At 41.1% G+C, this 17,500-nt stretch overlaps 1 protein-coding gene across 7 annotated transcripts in view; it reads right to left on the reverse strand.

The window, feature by feature from the left end:
- The window catches only part of LOC138961343 (sorbitol dehydrogenase-like), a 34,774-nt gene that overhangs the window by 12,380 nt on the left and 4,894 nt on the right, over positions 1–17,500 (reverse strand). For 4 of the 7 annotated variants that reach the window (XM_070332945.1, XM_070332948.1, XM_070332947.1 and 1 more), the window contains 3 exons: positions 15,121–15,285; positions 1,041–1,200; positions 442–560 (listed from right to left, as the gene is read on the reverse strand). In XM_070332945.1, coding sequence (XP_070189046.1) covers positions 442–560; positions 1,041–1,200; positions 15,121–15,285 — 444 coding nt within the window. Of the gene's footprint in view, positions 1–441; positions 561–1,040; positions 1,201–15,120; positions 15,286–15,552; positions 15,707–15,762; positions 15,797–17,500 lie in introns of those variants that run through there. The other 3 variants (XM_070332944.1, XM_070332946.1, XM_070332950.1) reach the window with 2 other exon arrangements.

Here is a 17,500-nt window from a genome sequence, read left to right on the forward strand (position 1 = left end):
CACCGGGGCTTTTCGGCTTTTGGACCCTTGGGACCCTCTCAAAATCTGCAGTGGGGGTCCATGAACCAACTAAAAATTGAAAGTTAGTGTCCATGGACCAACTAAAAATTGAAAGTGGGGGGTCCATGAACCAACTAAAAATTGAAAGTGGGGGGTCCATGAACCAACTAAAAATTGAAAGTGGGGGGTCCATGAACCAACTAAAAATTGAAAGAGGGGGTCCGGGATCCCCCAGGAGGGCCGTTTGTGGGGAGCCCTGTCTACACTTACCAGATCCACAGACGAGGACCTTCTTGCCCATACTGACGTTGGCCCGGCGACACTTACCAGATCCACAGACGAGGACCTTCTTGCCCATACTGACGTTGGCCCGGCGACACTTACCAGATCCACAGACGAGGACCTTCTTGCCCATACTGACGTTGGCCCGGCGACACTTACCAGATCCACAGACGAGGACCTTCTTGCCCATACTGACGTTGGCCCGGCGACAAGCATGGATTCCAACGGACAGCGGCTCTATCAGGGCGCCTTCCTCGAAGCTCACATTGTCCGGCAATCTGTAGGCCCCAAAATATCATACTGCAGCAGAATCTTTCAGCAAAAGGTTCAAATACGAACTGGAAGATATCATGCCACTTTAAGGAGGTATGAATCGCTAGCGTGTCTGCAGTCGTTCAATGATCAAAGGTCATAAATTACTACAGAAACAGAAGCGTGTTCTCTGCAAATGTCTGTAGTGACTAAGCGGTTATAACTACAATTGAATGTGGGAATGCGTGATCTTTATAAGTCAGCTAGTACAGTCAAATTGTCTGTCACCAACCACGCTGAAGTTGTATTGAACGTCTAAGTATGTCAGACGCATCAACTGTCCTTTGTCAAGATTAATATGTTTTTCTAGATTGCACAGCCCATTGCCGTTTTTGAAGAAAGAAGCCACTCATTTTCAGAACGCAAAATTGTCCGCAAGCCGGCAAATGCCCAGAGCTTAAGACGACACTCGCCAATTAATATGTTCATCAAAAAGGGGAACCTACTTGTAGCAGAAGTCGGCAGCGTGCACGTGATAACGAGCTAGAGCGCCACTGTCAGGAGGGGTTGCCAGGAAGAAGACATCAGGACACAGGTTGTACCTCCCGCCCTTACACAGCTCGCATCGCCTGCACGGTACACCCGGCTCTATCGCCACTCTGTCTCCTGGGGGCATACAGTGCAGACAACTTTCAACGTCAACATATAAAAAACAAGAAATTCCTCCGAGGTAGGAAAAACACCCCCGTCCTTACCATTCTCACTGCCAGCAACTGAGAAGGTTATTTCCCTTTGACCATTAATATGTCCCTCTATAAGTCCTTGTAGAATCTTAATCCACCAATAACTCCCTAACCGTGTGTTTGACTGGTCCCAATTTTTGTAAGGACCGTCTCAGGAATGTATAGAACCTGTTCACCAAGTTTGGTGACGATCGGTCCGTTCATTCTTGAGATCTATATGCGAACACAAACACACAAACAAACAAACAAACAAACACATCGACCGAATCCTATACACACCCCTATACCGGGGGTGTAAAAATATAAAAACACTTGATGTTAAATAGCGCTTACACTGACGGGCGTCTCACCTTCGAATGTTTAACTTTACATTCTAAACATAACATTACATTCTACATTTTTCTCCGTACAATACCACTGTTGCTGAATGTTGCTTTGTGAATAGTTTAATTACTTAGCACATTTTCCAGTGCCTTCTCGTCGTCTTGGGACGGGTTGAATGCTCATGGCGAGGCCACCCAGTTGCGAGGCAGGTGAAACGTAGGATGATTAACATTATATGGCAAGGTGAAACGTAGGATGATTAACATTATATGGCAGGTGAAACGTAGGATGATTAACATTATATGGCAGGTGAAACGTAGGATGATTAACATTATATGGCAGGTGAAACGTAGGATGATTAACATTATATGGCAGGTGAAACGTAGGATGATTAACATTATATGGCAGGTGACACGTAGGATGATTAACATAATATGGCAGGTGAAACGTAGGATGATTAACATTACTATTACTATTCCTGTTAGTGTACATATGCGTGCGCGAGTGTAGTATGCTTCGTATGGTATTTTTATCTGTTGTCTTATTATTTGTTTTGTCTTTTAATGTGCACCACACTGAAATTTCTCTGTATGAGATAATAAAGTATTCGTATTCGTATTCGTATTCATATGGCAATGTTTGCACAAAGGTTGTTCCATGCCACACTCCGAACTTTAAAGTCTAGTTGTTCTTCCAGGTGATGAGATCAAGCAAACAGTCAGTTATTGCTAATCATTCAGTTTTGTTCTGGGGTTTCCACGCGTGTTTAGTCTGCCAGCTTTCATCTTAAACTTCTAAACAGTGAGTTATTGCTAATCATTCAGTTTTGTTCTGGGGTTTCCACGCGTGTTTAGTCTGCCAGCTTTCATCTTAAACTTCTAAACAGTGAGTTATTGCTAATCATTCAGTTTTGTTCTGGGGTTTCCACGCGTGATTAGTCTGCCAGCTTTCATCTTAAACTTCTAAACAGTGAGTTATTGCTAATCATTCGGTTTTGTTCTGGGGTTTCCACGCGTGATTAGTCTGCCAGCTTTTATCTTAAACTTGTAAACAGTGAGTTATTGCTAATCATTCAGTTTTGTTCTGGGGTTTCCACGCGTGATTAGTCTGCCAGCTTTTATCTTAAACTTCTAAACAGTGAGTTATTGCTAATCATTCAGTTTTGTTCTGGGGTTTCCACGCGTGATTAGTCTGCCAGCTTTCATCTTAAACTTCTAAACAGTGAGTTATTGCTAATCATTCAGTTTTGTTCTGGGGTTTCCACGCGTGATTAGTCTGCCAGCTTTTATCTTAAACTTGTAAACAGTGAGTTATTGCTAATCATTCAGTTTTGTTCTGGGGTTTCCACGCGTGTTTAGTCTGCCAGCTTGTATCTTAAACTTCTAAACAGTGAGTTATTGCTAATCATTCGGTTTTGTTCTGGGGTTTCCACGCGTGATTAGTCTGCCAGCTTGTATCTTAAACTTCTAAACAGTGAGTTAATGCTAATCATTCAGTTTTGTTCTGGGGTTTCCACGCGTGATTAGTCTGCCAGCTTTCATCTTAAACTTCTAAACAGTGAGTTATTGCTAATCATTCAGTTTTGTTCTGGGGTTTCCACGCGTGATTAGTCTGCCAGCTTTCATCTTAAACTTCTAAACAGTGAGTTATTGCTAATCATTCAGTTTTGTTCTGGGGTTTCCACGCGTGTTTAGTCTGCCAGCTTTCATCTTAAACTTCTAAACAGTGAGTTATTGCTAATCATTCAGTTTTGTTCTGGGGTTTCCACGCGTGATTAGTCTGCCAGCTTTCATCTTAAACTTCTAAACAGTGAGTTATTGCTAATCATTCAGTTTTGTTCTGGGGTTTCCACGCGTGATTAGTCTGCCAGCTTTTATCTTAAACTTCTAAACAGTGAGTTATTGCTAATCATTCAGTTTTGTTCTGGGGTTTCCACGCGTGATTAGTCTGCCAGCTTTCATCTTAAACTTCTAAACAGTGAGTTATTGCTAATCATTCAGTTTTGTTCTGGGGTTTCCACGCGTGATTAGTCTGCCAGCTTTCATCTTAAACTTCTAAACAGTGAGTTAATGCTAATCATTCAGTTTTGTTCTGGGGTTTCCACGCGTGATTAGTCTGCCAGCTTTTATCTTAAACTTCTAAACAGTGAGTTATTGCTAATCATTCAGTTTTGTTCTGGGGTTTCCACGCGTGATTAGTCTGCCAGCTTTCATCTTAAACTTCTAAACAGTGAGTTATTGCTAATCATTCAGTTTTGTTCTGGGGTTTCCACGCGTGATTAGTCTGCCAGCTTGTATCTTAAACTTCTAAACAGTGAGTTAATGCTAATCATTCAGTTTTGTTCTGGGGTTTCCACGCGTGATTAGTCTGCCAGCTTTCATCTTAAACTTCTAAACAGTGAGTTATTGCTAATCATTCAGTTTTGTTCTGGGGTTTCCACGCGTGATTAGTCTGCCAGCTTTCATCTTAAACTTCTAAACAGTGAGTTAATGCTAATCATTCAGTTTTGTTCTGGGGTTTCCACGCGTGATTAGTCTGCCAGCTTTCATCTTAAACTTCTAAACAGTGAGTTATTGCTAATCATTCAGTTTTGTTCTGGGGTTTCCACGCGTGATTAGTCTGCCAGCTTTCATCTTAAACTTCTAAACAGTGAGTTATTGCTAATCATTCAGTTTTGTTCTGGGGTTTCCACGCGTGATTAGTCTGCCAGCTTTCATCTTAAACTTCTAAACAGTGAGTTATTGCTAATCATTCAGTTTTGTTCTGGGGTTTCCACGCGTGATTAGTCTGCCAGCTTTCATCTTAAACTTCTAAACAGTGAGTTATTGCTAATCATTCAGTTTTGTTCTGGGGTTTCCACGCGTGATTAGTCTGCCAGCTTTCATCTTAAACTTCTAAACAGTGAGTTATTGCTAATCATTCAGTTTTGTTCTGGGGTTTCCACGCGTGATTAGTCTGCCAGCTTTCATCTTAAACTTCTAAACAGTGAGTTATTGCTAATCATTCAGTTTTGTTCTGGGGTTTCCACGCGTGATTAGTCTGCCAGCTTTCATCTTAAACTTCTAAACAGTGAGTTATTGCTAATCATTCAGTTTTGTTCTGGGGTTTCCACGCGTGATTAGTCTGCCAGCTTTCATCTTAAACTTCTAAACAGTGAGTTATTGCTAATCATTCAGTTTTGTTCTGGGGTTTCCACGCGTGATTAGTCTGCCAGCTTTCATCTTAAACTTCTAAACAGTGAGTTATTGCTAATCATTCAGTTTTGTTCTGGGGTTTCCACGCGTGATTAGTCTGCCAGCTTTCATCTTAAACTTCTAAACAGTGAGTTATTGCTAATCATTCAGTTTTGTTCTGGGGTTTCCACGCGTGATTAGTCTGCCAGCTTTCATCTTAAACTTCTAAACAGTGAGTTATTGCTAATCATTCAGTTTTGTTCTGGGGTTTCCACGCGTGATTAGTCTGCCAGCTTTCATCTTAAACTTCTAAACAGTGAGTTATTGCTAATCATTCAGTTTTGTTCTGGGGTTTCCACGCGTGATTAGTCTGCCAGCTTTCATCTTAAACTTCTAAACAGTGAGTTATTGCTAATCATTCAGTTTTGTTCTGGGGTTTCCACGCGTGATTAGTCTGCCAGCTTTCATCTTAAACTTCTAAACAGTGAGTTATTGCTAATCATTCAGTTTTGTTCTGGGGTTTCCACGCGTGATTAGTCTGCCAGCTTTCATCTTAAACTTCTAAACAGTGAGTTATTGCTAATCATTCAGTTTTGTTCTGGGGTTTCCACGCGTGATTAGTCTGCCAGCTTTTATCTTAAACTTCTAAACAGTGAGTTATTGCTAATCATTCAGTTTTGTTCTGGGGTTTCCACGCGTGTTTAGTCTGCCAGCTTTCATCTTAAACTTATAAACAGTGAGTTATTGCTAATCATTCAGTTTTGTTCTGGGGTTTCCACGCGTGATTAGTCTGCCAGCTTTCATCTTAAACTTCTAAACAGTGAGTTAATGCTAATCATTCAGTTTTGTTCTGGGGTTTCCACGCGTGATTAGTCTGCCAGCTTTCATCTTAAACTTCTAAACAGTGAGTTATTGCTAATCATTCAGTTTTGTTCTGGGGTTTCCACGCGTGATTAGTCTGCCAGCTTTCATCTTAAACTTCTAAACAGTGAGTTATTGCTAATCATTCAGTTTTGTTCTGGGGTTTCCACGCGTGATTAGTCTGCCAGCTTTCATCTTAAACTTCTAAACAGTGAGTTATTGCTAATCATTCAGTTTTGTTCTGGGGTTTCCACGCGTGATTAGTCTGCCAGCTTTCATCTTAAACTTCTAAACAGTGAGTTATTACTAATCATTCAGTTTTGTTCTGGGGTTTCCACGCGTGATTAGTCTGCCAGCTTTCATCTTAAACTTCTAAACAGTGAGTTATTACTAATCATTCAGTTTTGTTCTGGGGTTTCCACGCGTGATTAGTCTGCCAGCTTTCATCTTAAACTTCTAAACAGTGAGTTATTGCTAATCATTCAGTTTTGTTCTGGGGTTTCCACGCGTGATTAGTCTGCCAGCTTTCATCTTAAACTTCTAAACAGTGAGTTATTGCTAATCATTCAGTTTTGTTCTGGGGTTTCCACGCGTGATTAGTCTGCCAGCTTTCATCTTAAACTTCTAAACAGTGAGTTATTACTAATCATTCAGTTTTGTTCTGGGGTTTCCACGCGTGATTAGTCTGCCAGCTTTCATCTTAAACTTCTAAACAGTGAGTTATTGCTAATCATTCAGTTTTGTTCTGGGGTTTCCACGCGTGATTAGTCTGCCAGCTTTCATCTTAAACTTCTAAACAGTGAGTTAATGCTAATCATTCAGTTTTGTTCTGGGGTTTCCACGCGTGATTAGTCTGCCAGCTTTCATCTTAAACTTCTAAACAGTGAGTTATTGCTAATCATTCAGTTTTGTTCTGGGGTTTCCACGCGTGATTAGTCTGCCAGCTTTCATCTTAAACTTCTAAACAGTGAGTTATTGCTAATCATTCAGTTTTGTTCTGGGGTTTCCACGCGTGATTAGTCTGCCAGCTTTCATCTTAAACTTCTAAACAGTGAGTTATTACTAATCATTCAGTTTTGTTCTGGGGTTTCCACGCGTGATTAGTCTGCCAGCTTTCATCTTAAACTTCTAAACAGTGAGTTATTGCTAATCATTCAGTTTTGTTCTGGGGTTTCCACGCGTGATTAGTCTGCCAGCTTTCATCTTAAACTTCTAAACAGTGAGTTATTACTAATCATTCAGTTTTGTTCTGGGGTTTCCACGCGTGATTAGTCTGCCAGCTTTCATCTTAAACTTCTAAACAGTGAGTTATTGCTAATCATTCAGTTTTGTTCTGGGGTTTCCACGCGTGATTAGTCTGCCAGCTTTCATCTTAAACTTCTAAACAGTGAGTTATTACTAATCATTCAGTTTTGTTCTGGGGTTTCCACGCGTGATTAGTCTGCCAGCTTTCATCTTAAACTTCTAAACAGTGAGTTATTGCTAATCATTCAGTTTTGTTCTGGGGTTTCCACGCGTGATTAGTCTGCCAGCTTTCATCTTAAACTTCTAAACAGTGAGTTATTGCTAATCATTCAGTTTTGTTCTGGGGTTTCCACGCGTGATTAGTCTGCCAGCTTTCATCTTAAACTTCTAAACAGTGAGTTATTGCTAATCATTCAGTTTTGTTCTGGGGTTTCCACGCGTGATTAGTCTGCCAGCTTTCATCTTAAACTTCTAAACAGTGAGTTATTGCTAATCATTCAGTTTTGTTCTGGGGTTTCCACGCGTGATTAGTCTGCCAGCTTTCATCTTAAACTTCTAAACAGTGAGTTATTGCTAATCATTCAGTTTTGTTCTGGGGTTTCCACGCGTGATTAGTCTGCCAGCTTTCATCTTAAACTTCTAAACAGTGAGTTATTGCTAATCATTCAGTTTTGTTCTGGGGTTTCCACGCGTGATTAGTCTGCCAGCTTTCATCTTAAACTTCTAAACAGTGAGTTATTGCTAATCATTCAGTTTTGTTCTGGGGTTTCCACGCGTGATTAGTCTGCCAGCTTTCATCTTAAACTTCTAAACAGTGAGTTATTGCTAATCATTCAGTTTTGTTCTGGGGTTTCCACGCGTGATTAGTCTGCCAGCTTTCATCTTAAACTTCTAAACAGTGAGTTATTGCTAATCATTCAGTTTTGTTCTGGGGTTTCCACGCGTGATTAGTCTGCCAGCTTTCATCTTAAACTTCTAAACAGTGAGTTATTGCTAATCATTCAGTTTTGTTCTGGGGTTTCCACGCGTGATTAGTCTGCCAGCTTTCATCTTAAACTTCTAAACAGTGAGTTATTACTAATCATTCAGTTTTGTTCTGGGGTTTCCACGCGTGATTAGTCTGCCAGCTTTCATCTTAAACTTCTAAACAGTGAGTTATTGCTAATCATTCAGTTTTGTTCTGGGGTTTCCACGCGTGATTAGTCTGCCAGCTTTCATCTTAAACTTCTAAACAGTGAGTTATTGCTAATCATTCAGTTTTGTTCTGGGGTTTCCACGCGTGATTAGTCTGCCAGCTTTCATCTTAAACTTCTAAACAGTGAGTTATTGCTAATCATTCAGTTTTGTTCTGGGGTTTCCACGCGTGATTAGTCTGCCAGCTTTCATCTTAAACTTCTAAACAGTGAGTTATTGCTAATCATTCAGTTTTGTTCTGGGGTTTCCACGCGTGATTAGTCTGCCAGCTTTCATCTTAAACTTCTAAACAGTGAGTTATTGCTAATCATTCAGTTTTGTTCTGGGGTTTCCACGCGTGATTAGTCTGCCAGCTTTCATCTTAAACTTCTAAACAGTGAGTTATTGCTAATCATTCAGTTTTGTTCTGGGGTTTCCACGCGTGATTAGTCTGCCAGCTTTCATCTTAAACTTCTAAACAGTGAGTTAATGCTAATCATTCAGTTTTGTTCTGGGGTTTCCACGCGTGATTAGTCTGCCAGCTTTCATCTTAAACTTCTAAACAGTGAGTTATTGCTAATCATTCAGTTTTGTTCTGGGGTTTCCACGCGTGATTAGTCTGCCAGCTTTCATCTTAAACTTCTAAACAGTGAGTTATTGCTAATCATTCAGTTTTGTTCTGGGGTTTCCACGCGTGATTAGTCTGCCAGCTTTCATCTTAAACTTCTAAACAGTGAGTTATTGCTAATCATTCAGTTTTGTTCTGGGGTTTCCACGCGTGATTAGTCTGCCAGCTTTCATCTTAAACTTCTAAACAGTGAGTTATTGCTAATCATTCAGTTTTGTTCTGGGGTTTCCACGCGTGATTAGTCTGCCAGCTTTCATCTTAAACTTCTAAACAGTGAGTTATTGCTAATCATTCAGTTTTGTTCTGGGGTTTCCACGCGTGATTAGTCTGCCAGCTTTCATCTTAAACTTATAAACAGTGAGTTATTGCTAATCATTCAGTTTTGTTCTGGGGTTTCCACGCGTGATTAGTCTGCCAGCTTTCATCTTAAACTTATAAACAGTGAGTTATTGCTAATCATTCAGTTTTGTTCTGGGGTTTCCACGCGTGATTAGTCTGCCAGCTTTCATCTTAAACTTCTAAACAGTGAGTTATTGCTAATCATTCAGTTTTGTTCTGGGGTTTCCACGCGTGATTAGTCTGCCAGCTTTCATCTTAAACTTCTAAACAGTGAGTTATTGCTAATCATTCAGTTTTGTTCTGGGGTTTCCACGCGTGATTAGTCTGCCAGCTTTCATCTTAAACTTCTAAACAGTGAGTTATTGCTAATCATTCAGTTTTGTTCTGGGGTTTCCACGCGTGATTAGTCTGCCAGCTTTCATCTTAAACTTCTAAACAGTGAGTTATTGCTAATCATTCAGTTTTGTTCTGGGGTTTCCACGCGTGATTAGTCTGCCAGCTTTCATCTTAAACTTCTAAACAGTGAGTTATTGCTAATCATTCAGTTTTGTTCTGGGGTTTCCACGCGTGATTAGTCTGCCAGCTTTCATCTTAAACTTCTAAACAGTGAGTTATTGCTAATCATTCAGTTTTGTTCTGGGGTTTCCACGCGTGATTAGTCTGCCAGCTTTCATCTTAAACTTCTAAACAGTGAGTTATTGCTAATCATTCAGTTTTGTTCTGGGGTTTCCACGCGTGATTAGTCTGCCAGCTTTCATCTTAAACTTCTAAACAGTGAGTTATTGCTAATCATTCAGTTTTGTTCTGGGGTTTCCACGCGTGATTAGTCTGCCAGCTTTCATCTTAAACTTCTAAACAGTGAGTTATTGCTAATCATTCAGTTTTGTTCTGGGGTTTCCACGCGTGATTAGTCTGCCAGCTTTCATCTTAAACTTCTAAACAGTGAGTTATTGCTAATCATTCAGTTTTGTTCTGGGGTTTCCACGCGTGATTAGTCTGCCAGCTTTCATCTTAAACTTCTAAACAGTGAGTTATTGCTAATCATTCAGTTTTGTTCTGGGGTTTCCACGCGTGATTAGTCTGCCAGCTTTCATCTTAAACTTCTAAACAGTGAGTTATTGCTAATCATTCAGTTTTGTTCTGGGGTTTCCACGCGTGATTAGTCTGCCAGCTTTCATCTTAAACTTCTAAACAGTGAGTTATTGCTAATCATTCAGTTTTGTTCTGGGGTTTCCACGCGTGATTAGTCTGCCAGCTTTCATCTTAAACTTCTAAACAGTGAGTTATTGCTAATCATTCAGTTTTGTTCTGGGGTTTCCACGCGTGATTAGTCTGCCAGCTTTCATCTTAAACTTCTAAACAGTGAGTTATTGCTAATCATTCAGTTTTGTTCTGGGGTTTCCACGCGTGATTAGTCTGCCAGCTTTCATCTTAAACTTCTAAACAGTGAGTTATTGCTAATCATTCAGTTTTGTTCTGGGGTTTCCACGCGTGATTAGTCTGCCAGCTTTCATCTTAAACTTCTAAACAGTGAGTTAATGCTAATCATTCAGTTTTGTTCTGGGGTTTCCACGCGTGATTAGTCTGCCAGCTTTCATCTTAAACTTCTAAACAGTGAGTTAATGCTAATCATTCAGTTTTGTTCTGGGGTTTCCACGCGTGATTAGTCTGCCAGCTTTCATCTTAAACTTCTAAACAGTGAGTTATTGCTAATCATTCAGTTTTGTTCTGGGGTTTCCACGCGTGATTAGTCTGCCAGCTTTCATCTTAAACTTCTAAACAGTGAGTTATTGCTAATCATTCAGTTTTGTTCTGGGGTTTCCACGCGTGATTAGTCTGCCAGCTTTCATCTTAAACTTCTAAACAGTGAGTTATTGCTAATCATTCAGTTTTGTTCTGGGGTTTCCACGCGTGATTAGTCTGCCAGCTTTCATCTTAAACTTCTAAACAGTGAGTTATTGCTAATCATTCAGTTTTGTTCTGGGGTTTCCACGCGTGATTAGTCTGCCAGCTTTCATCTTAAACTTCTAAACAGTGAGTTATTGCTAATCATTCAGTTTTGTTCTGGGGTTTCCACGCGTGATTAGTCTGCCAGCTTTCATCTTAAACTTCTAAACAGTGAGTTATTGCTAATCATTCAGTTTTGTTCTGGGGTTTCCACGCGTGATTAGTCTGCCAGCTTTCATCTTAAACTTCTAAACAGTGAGTTATTGCTAATCATTCAGTTTTGTTCTGGGGTTTCCACGCGTGATTAGTCTGCCAGCTTTCATCTTAAACTTATAAACAGTGAGTTATTGCTAATCATTCAGTTTTGTTCTGGGGTTTCCACGCGTGATTAGTCTGCCAGCTTTCATCTTAAACTTCTAAACAGTGAGTTATTGCTAATCATTCAGTTTTGTTCTGGGGTTTCCACGCGTGATTAGTCTGCCAGCTTTCATCTTAAACTTCTAAACAGTGAGTTATTGCTAATCATTCAGTTTTGTTCTGGGGTTTCCACGCGTGATTAGTCTGCCAGCTTTCATCTTAAACTTATAAACAGTGAGTTATTGCTAATCATTCAGTTTTGTTCTGGGGTTTCCACGCGTGATTAGTCTGCCAGCTTTCATCTTAAACTTCTAAACAGTGAGTTATTACTAATCATTCAGTTTTGTTCTGGGGTTTCCACGCGTGATTAGTCTGCCAGCTTTCATCTTAAACTTATAAACAGTGAGTTATTGCTAATCATTCAGTTTTGTTCTGGGGTTTCCACGCGTGATTAGTCTGCCAGCTTTCATCTTAAACTTCTAAACAGTGAGTTATTGCTAATCATTCAGTTTTGTTCTGGGGTTTCCACGCGTGATTAGTCTGCCAGCTTTCATCTTAAACTTCTAAACAGTGAGTTATTGCTAATCATTCAGTTTTGTTCTGGGGTTTCCACGCGTGATTAGTCTGCAAGCTTTCATCTTAAACTTCTAAACAGTGAGTTATTGCTAATCATTCAGTTTTGTTCTGGGGTTTCCACGCGTGATTAGTCTGCCAGCTTTCATCTTAAATCTAAACAGTGAGTTATTGCTAATCATTCAGTTTTGTTCTGGGGTTTCCACGCGTGATTAGTCTGCCAGCTTTCATCTTAAACTTCTAAACAGTGAGTTATTGCTAATCATTCAGTTTTGTTCTGGGGTTTCCACGCGTGATTAGTCTGCCAGCTTTCATCTTAAACTTCTAAACAGTGAGTTATTGCTAATCATTCAGTTTTGTTCTGGGGTTTCCACGCGTGATTAGTCTGCCAGCTTTCATCTTAAACTTCTAAACAGTGAGTTATTGCTAATCATTCAGTTTTGTTCTGGGGTTTCCACGCGTGATTAGTCTGCCAGCTTTCATCTTAAACTTCTAAACAGTGAGTTATTGCTAATCATTCAGTTTTGTTCTGGGGTTTCCACGCGTGATTAGTCTGCCAGCTTTCATCTTAAATCTAAACAGTGAGTTATTGCTAATCATTCAGTTTTGTTCTGGGGTTTCCACGCGTGATTAGTCTGCCAGCTTTCATCTTAAACTTATAAACAGTGAGTTATTGCTAATCATTCAGTTTTGTTCTGGGGTTTCCACGCGTGATTAGTCTGCCAGCTTTCATCTTAAACTTCTAAACAGTGAGTTATTGCTAATCATTCAGTTTTGTTCTGGGGTTTCCACGCGTGATTAGTCTGCCAGCTTTCATCTTAAACTTCTAAACAGTGAGTTATTGCTAATCATTCAGTTTTGTTCTGGGGTTTCCACGCGTGATTAGTCTGCCAGCTTTCATCTTAAACTTCTAAACAGTGAGTTATTGCTAATCATTCAGTTTTGTTCTGGGGTTTCCACGCGTGATTAGTCTGCCAGCTTTCATCTTAAACTTCTAAACAGTGAGTTATTGCTAATCATTCAGTTTTGTTCTGGGGTTTCCACGCGTGATTAGTCTGCCAGCTTTCATCTTAAACTTCTAAACAGTGAGTTATTGCTAATCATTCAGTTTTGTTCTGGGGTTTCCACGCGTGATTAGTCTGCCAGCTTTCATCTTAAACTTCTAAACAGTGAGTTATTGCTAATCATTCAGTTTTGTTCTGGGGTTTCCACGCGTGATTAGTCTGCCAGCTTTCATCTTAAACTTATAAACAGTGAGTTATTGCTAATCATTCAGTTTTGTTCTGGGGTTTCCACGCGTGATTAGTCTGCCAGCTTTCATCTTAAACTTCTAAACAGTGAGTTATTGCTAATCATTCAGTTTTGTTCTGGGGTTTCCACGCGTGATTAGTCTGCCAGCTTTCATCTTAAACTTCTAAACAGTGAGTTATTGCTAATCATTCAGTTTTGTTCTGGGGTTTCCACGCGTGATTAGTCTGCCAGCTTTCATCTTAAACTTCTAAACAGTGAGTTATTGCTAATCATTCAGTTTTGTTCTGGGGTTTCCACGCGTGATTAGTCTGCCAGCTTTCATCTTAAACTTCTAAACAGTGAGTTATTGCTAATCATTCAGTTTTGTTCTGGGGTTTCCACGCGTGATTAGTCTGCCAGCTTTCATCTTAAACTTCTAAACAGTGAGTTATTGCTAATCATTCAGTTTTGTTCTGGGGTTTCCACGCGTGATTAGTCTGCCAGCTTTCATCTTAAACTTCTAAACAGTGAGTTATTGCTAATCATTCAGTTTTGTTCTGGGGTTTCCACGCGTGATTAGTCTGCCAGCTTTCATCTTAAACTTCTAAACAGTGAGTTATTGCTAATCATTCAGTTTTGTTCTGGGGTTTCCACGCGTGATTAGTCTGCCAGCTTTCATCTTAAACTTCTAAACAGTGAGTTATTGCTAATCATTCAGTTTTGTTCTGGGGTTTCCACGCGTGATTAGTCTGCCAGCTTTCATCTTAAACTTATAAACAGTGAGTTATTGCTAATCATTCAGTTTTGTTCTGGGGTTTCCACGCGTGATTAGTCTGCCAGCTTTCATCTTAAACTTCTAAACAGTGAGTTATTGCTAATCATTCAGTTTTGTTCTGGGGTTTCCACGCGTGATTAGTCTGCCAGCTTTCATCTTAAACTTCTAAACAGTGAGTTATTGCTAATCATTCAGTTTTGTTCTGGGGTTTCCACGCGTGTTTAGTCTGCCAGCTTTCATCTTAAACTTCTAAACAGTGAGTTATTGCTAATCATTCAGTTTTGTTCTGGGGTTTCCACGCGTGATTAGTCTGCCAGCTTTCATCTTAAACTTCTAAACAGTGAGTTATTGCTAATCATTCAGTTTTGTTCTGGGGTTTCCACGCGTGATTAGTCTGCCAGCTTTCATCTTAAACTTCTAAACAGTGAGTTATTGCTAATCATTCAGTTTTGTTCTGGGGTTTCCACGCGTGATTAGTCTGCCAGCTTTCATCTTAAACTTCTAAACAGTGAGTTATTGCTAATCATTCAGTTTTGTTCTGGGGTTTCCACGCGTGATTAGTCTGCCAGCTTTCATCTTAAACTTCTAAACAGTGAGTTATTGCTAATCATTCAGTTTTGTTCTGGGGTTTCCACGCGTGATTAGTCTGCCAGCTTTCATCTTAAACTTCTAGGGTTAGGGTTAGGGTTAGGGTTAGGGTTAGGGTTAGGGTTAGGGTTAGGGTGCAGCCACATCAGCAAGTTACCACTGTCACCAACTCTTTTTTTCTCAATGAAAAGACAGCGATTGCCTAACATTGTTCAAAGTGTGCAACATATGTAGGTAACATGAACAAAGCGACAATAAAGTGTACTGACCCACTTTGGGATGCATAACCACTTGGCCTAGCTTATAGAGACAACCCCGCCACACTGCAGACACATCAGTTACCAATACGTATCACCAATTCCTTTTTCAAGCATTGATTGTCTAGCGTTGTTCACAGTGTACAGCACATGTACGTATCACGAACAAAACTACAACAAAGAGCACTGGCCTACTTTGAGATGCTTGAAAGCTTGGTCTGGCTCAGAGATGACCCCGCTACACTGAGGACACATCAGTTACCCGTAATCCCACCAACTCCGTTCTCCAGGCAGTGATTGTCTTGCCTTGTTCATGGAATGCCGCACATGCCGTCTAGGTTACAAGAACAACACGACAATAAAGTGTACTGACCCACTTTAAGGTGTGTGACCCCCTGGCCGAGCTTGGAGACGACCCCGCTGCACTCGTGACCCAACAGCATGGGGTCCTTCACCACGAAGGGGCCAATGGAGCCGCTCACCCAGTAGTGCACGTCACTTCCGCAGATGCCGATCTTGCGCATGCTCAGCTGAACCTCTGGAAGGAGTTTAATCGAATAGACAGGTGTCTGTTTGTGTCTAGTGTATCACCGCAGGAGAACTTCTACAAAACAAACGAGTGATCATTTTATGACAGGAAATGTTCGTCCAAAAATGCAGTCTGAATTATTCCCAGGAACAAATATGCGTTAATGTACTGTGAAGATCTGCAAAAGCAATAATGCAGCGAAATAAATTACTTGTTTGCAGATGAACGTCTCATTATTTCACTATGAGCAACAATGAAACTGAAATGAATCCTTACCACCCGGGCCAGGTTCAGGCACTGGTCGTTCTACCTGCAAATATACATTGAAACTGAAATGAATCCTTACCACCCGGGCCAGGTTCAGGCACTGGTCGTTCTACCTGCAAATATACATTGAAACTGAAATGAATCCTTACCACCCGGGCCAGGTTCAGGCACTGGTCGTTCTACCTGCAAATATACATTGAAACTGAAATGAATCCTTACCACCCGGGCCAGGTTCAGGCACTGGTCGTTCTACCTGCAAATACCCAGCTAGCAAGCTTTCGTCGGCCGACTGACGATTTCAGTCGGGTGACGTCGTCATATGTCGTGTGTCGTCGTCCGTTGTCGCGCCGATACCGTTTGACTGTGTGTAAAACTCGGCAAATGTATGTAATAAACCCCGACATCGGCCCGACGCAATGTTGCTGTCGATAAAATTATGCAGAGCTACGGGAGATAACAAATTGATGATCATTATTTTAACATTTGTTACGTCCCCTGTTCAAGCGTCGGTCCAGCAACGGCGTGACATTATGAGACTGACCATGCAAATGCGAAACTAAATTATTCATATTTGTTGACTTTTTCACATAGGAGTAGGATAATTAATTGTAAGTTTTATTTGCATATTTGCAATCAAATACAGCATGAGCTCAAATCATGAGTTTTACATTTTAAAAATACGCCATCATTTACTTGAAATATTCAAATAGCTTTCCTTACGGTAAACAAGATTGAGTGTGCAAATGGCTGCTGCTTTCCCGCGTGAGCGAATTTTATTTGTTTTCTTAGTTCAAGTTAATATCGAAAGAAGAGACATTCTTGGGAATGTTGGACAGCACATTGATGATATGTTATCCGAGACGAATGTCGCCTCGGGATCTCAATCTGGGTTAGGGTCCCAGTGCCACGTGGTGGCGGTGAGAATAGTGGTGTAGTGTGTAGCCAGTGAGTCAGGCTCTTGGCAATGACAATCAGATTCAGACGTCAACTCGAGGACAACCGACGGATGGAGCGAGTAAGTGATTTCGGTTTTTTTTTGCTCTAAATGTTAGTTTTGCTGTTACAGTGAGGGGGGGGGGGGGGGGAGTACATACTGCTGTATCTTATTATGTATATGTAGATGTAGGTGTGTTTTGTCCTGTTACAGTGGGGGAGGGGGGTGTTGTACACACTGCTGTAAATATAGATGTAGGTGTGTTTTGTCTTGTTACAGTGGGGGGGGGGGGGGGGTGTGTACATACTGCTGTAGATGTAGGTGTGTATTGTCCTGTTACAGGGGGGGGGGGGGTAACATACTTCTGTAGGGGGAGGGGGGGTACATACTGCTGTAGCTGTTAGTGATTTTTGCACTGTTACACTGGGGGGGGGGGGGGGGGGGGGGTGGAGTACATACTGCTGAATCTGTAGCTGTAAGTGTGGTTTGCACTGTTACACTTGGGGGGGGGGGGGGGTGTACATACTGATGTATCTGTAGCTGTAGGTGTGACGTGTATTGCATTGTAACACTTGGGGGGGGGGGGGTGTACATACTGATCTATCTGTAGCTGGTGGTGTGTTTTGCACTGTTACACACTTGGGGGGGGGGGGGGGGGGGTGTACATACTAACTGCTGAATCTGTAGCTGTATGTGTGTTCTGCACAGTGACACTGGGGGGGGGGGGGGGGGGAGGGGGTTGTACATACTGCTGAATCTGTAGCTGTAGGTGTGTTTTGTACTGTTACACTTGGGGGGGGGGGGGGGGGGTGTGCATACTGATGTATATGCTTGGCGCTGGTGGACAATATTCACTTTTTTGGCCAAATGTTTTAGATTTGGCCAAATAGTTTTTTGGCCAAAACTTTTGCATTGAAAGTTTTGGCCAAAAAATAGTTTTGGCCAAAACTTCATTTTTTGGCCAAATCTTTGAGTACCCCTTGGCGCTGATGGACAATATTCATTTTTTTGGCCAAAAACGCC

Source organism: Littorina saxatilis, linkage group LG3 (genome assembly GCF_037325665.1).
Source record: "Littorina saxatilis isolate snail1 linkage group LG3, US_GU_Lsax_2.0, whole genome shotgun sequence".
NCBI classification, from domain to species: Eukaryota; Metazoa; Mollusca; class Gastropoda; order Littorinimorpha; family Littorinidae; genus Littorina; species Littorina saxatilis.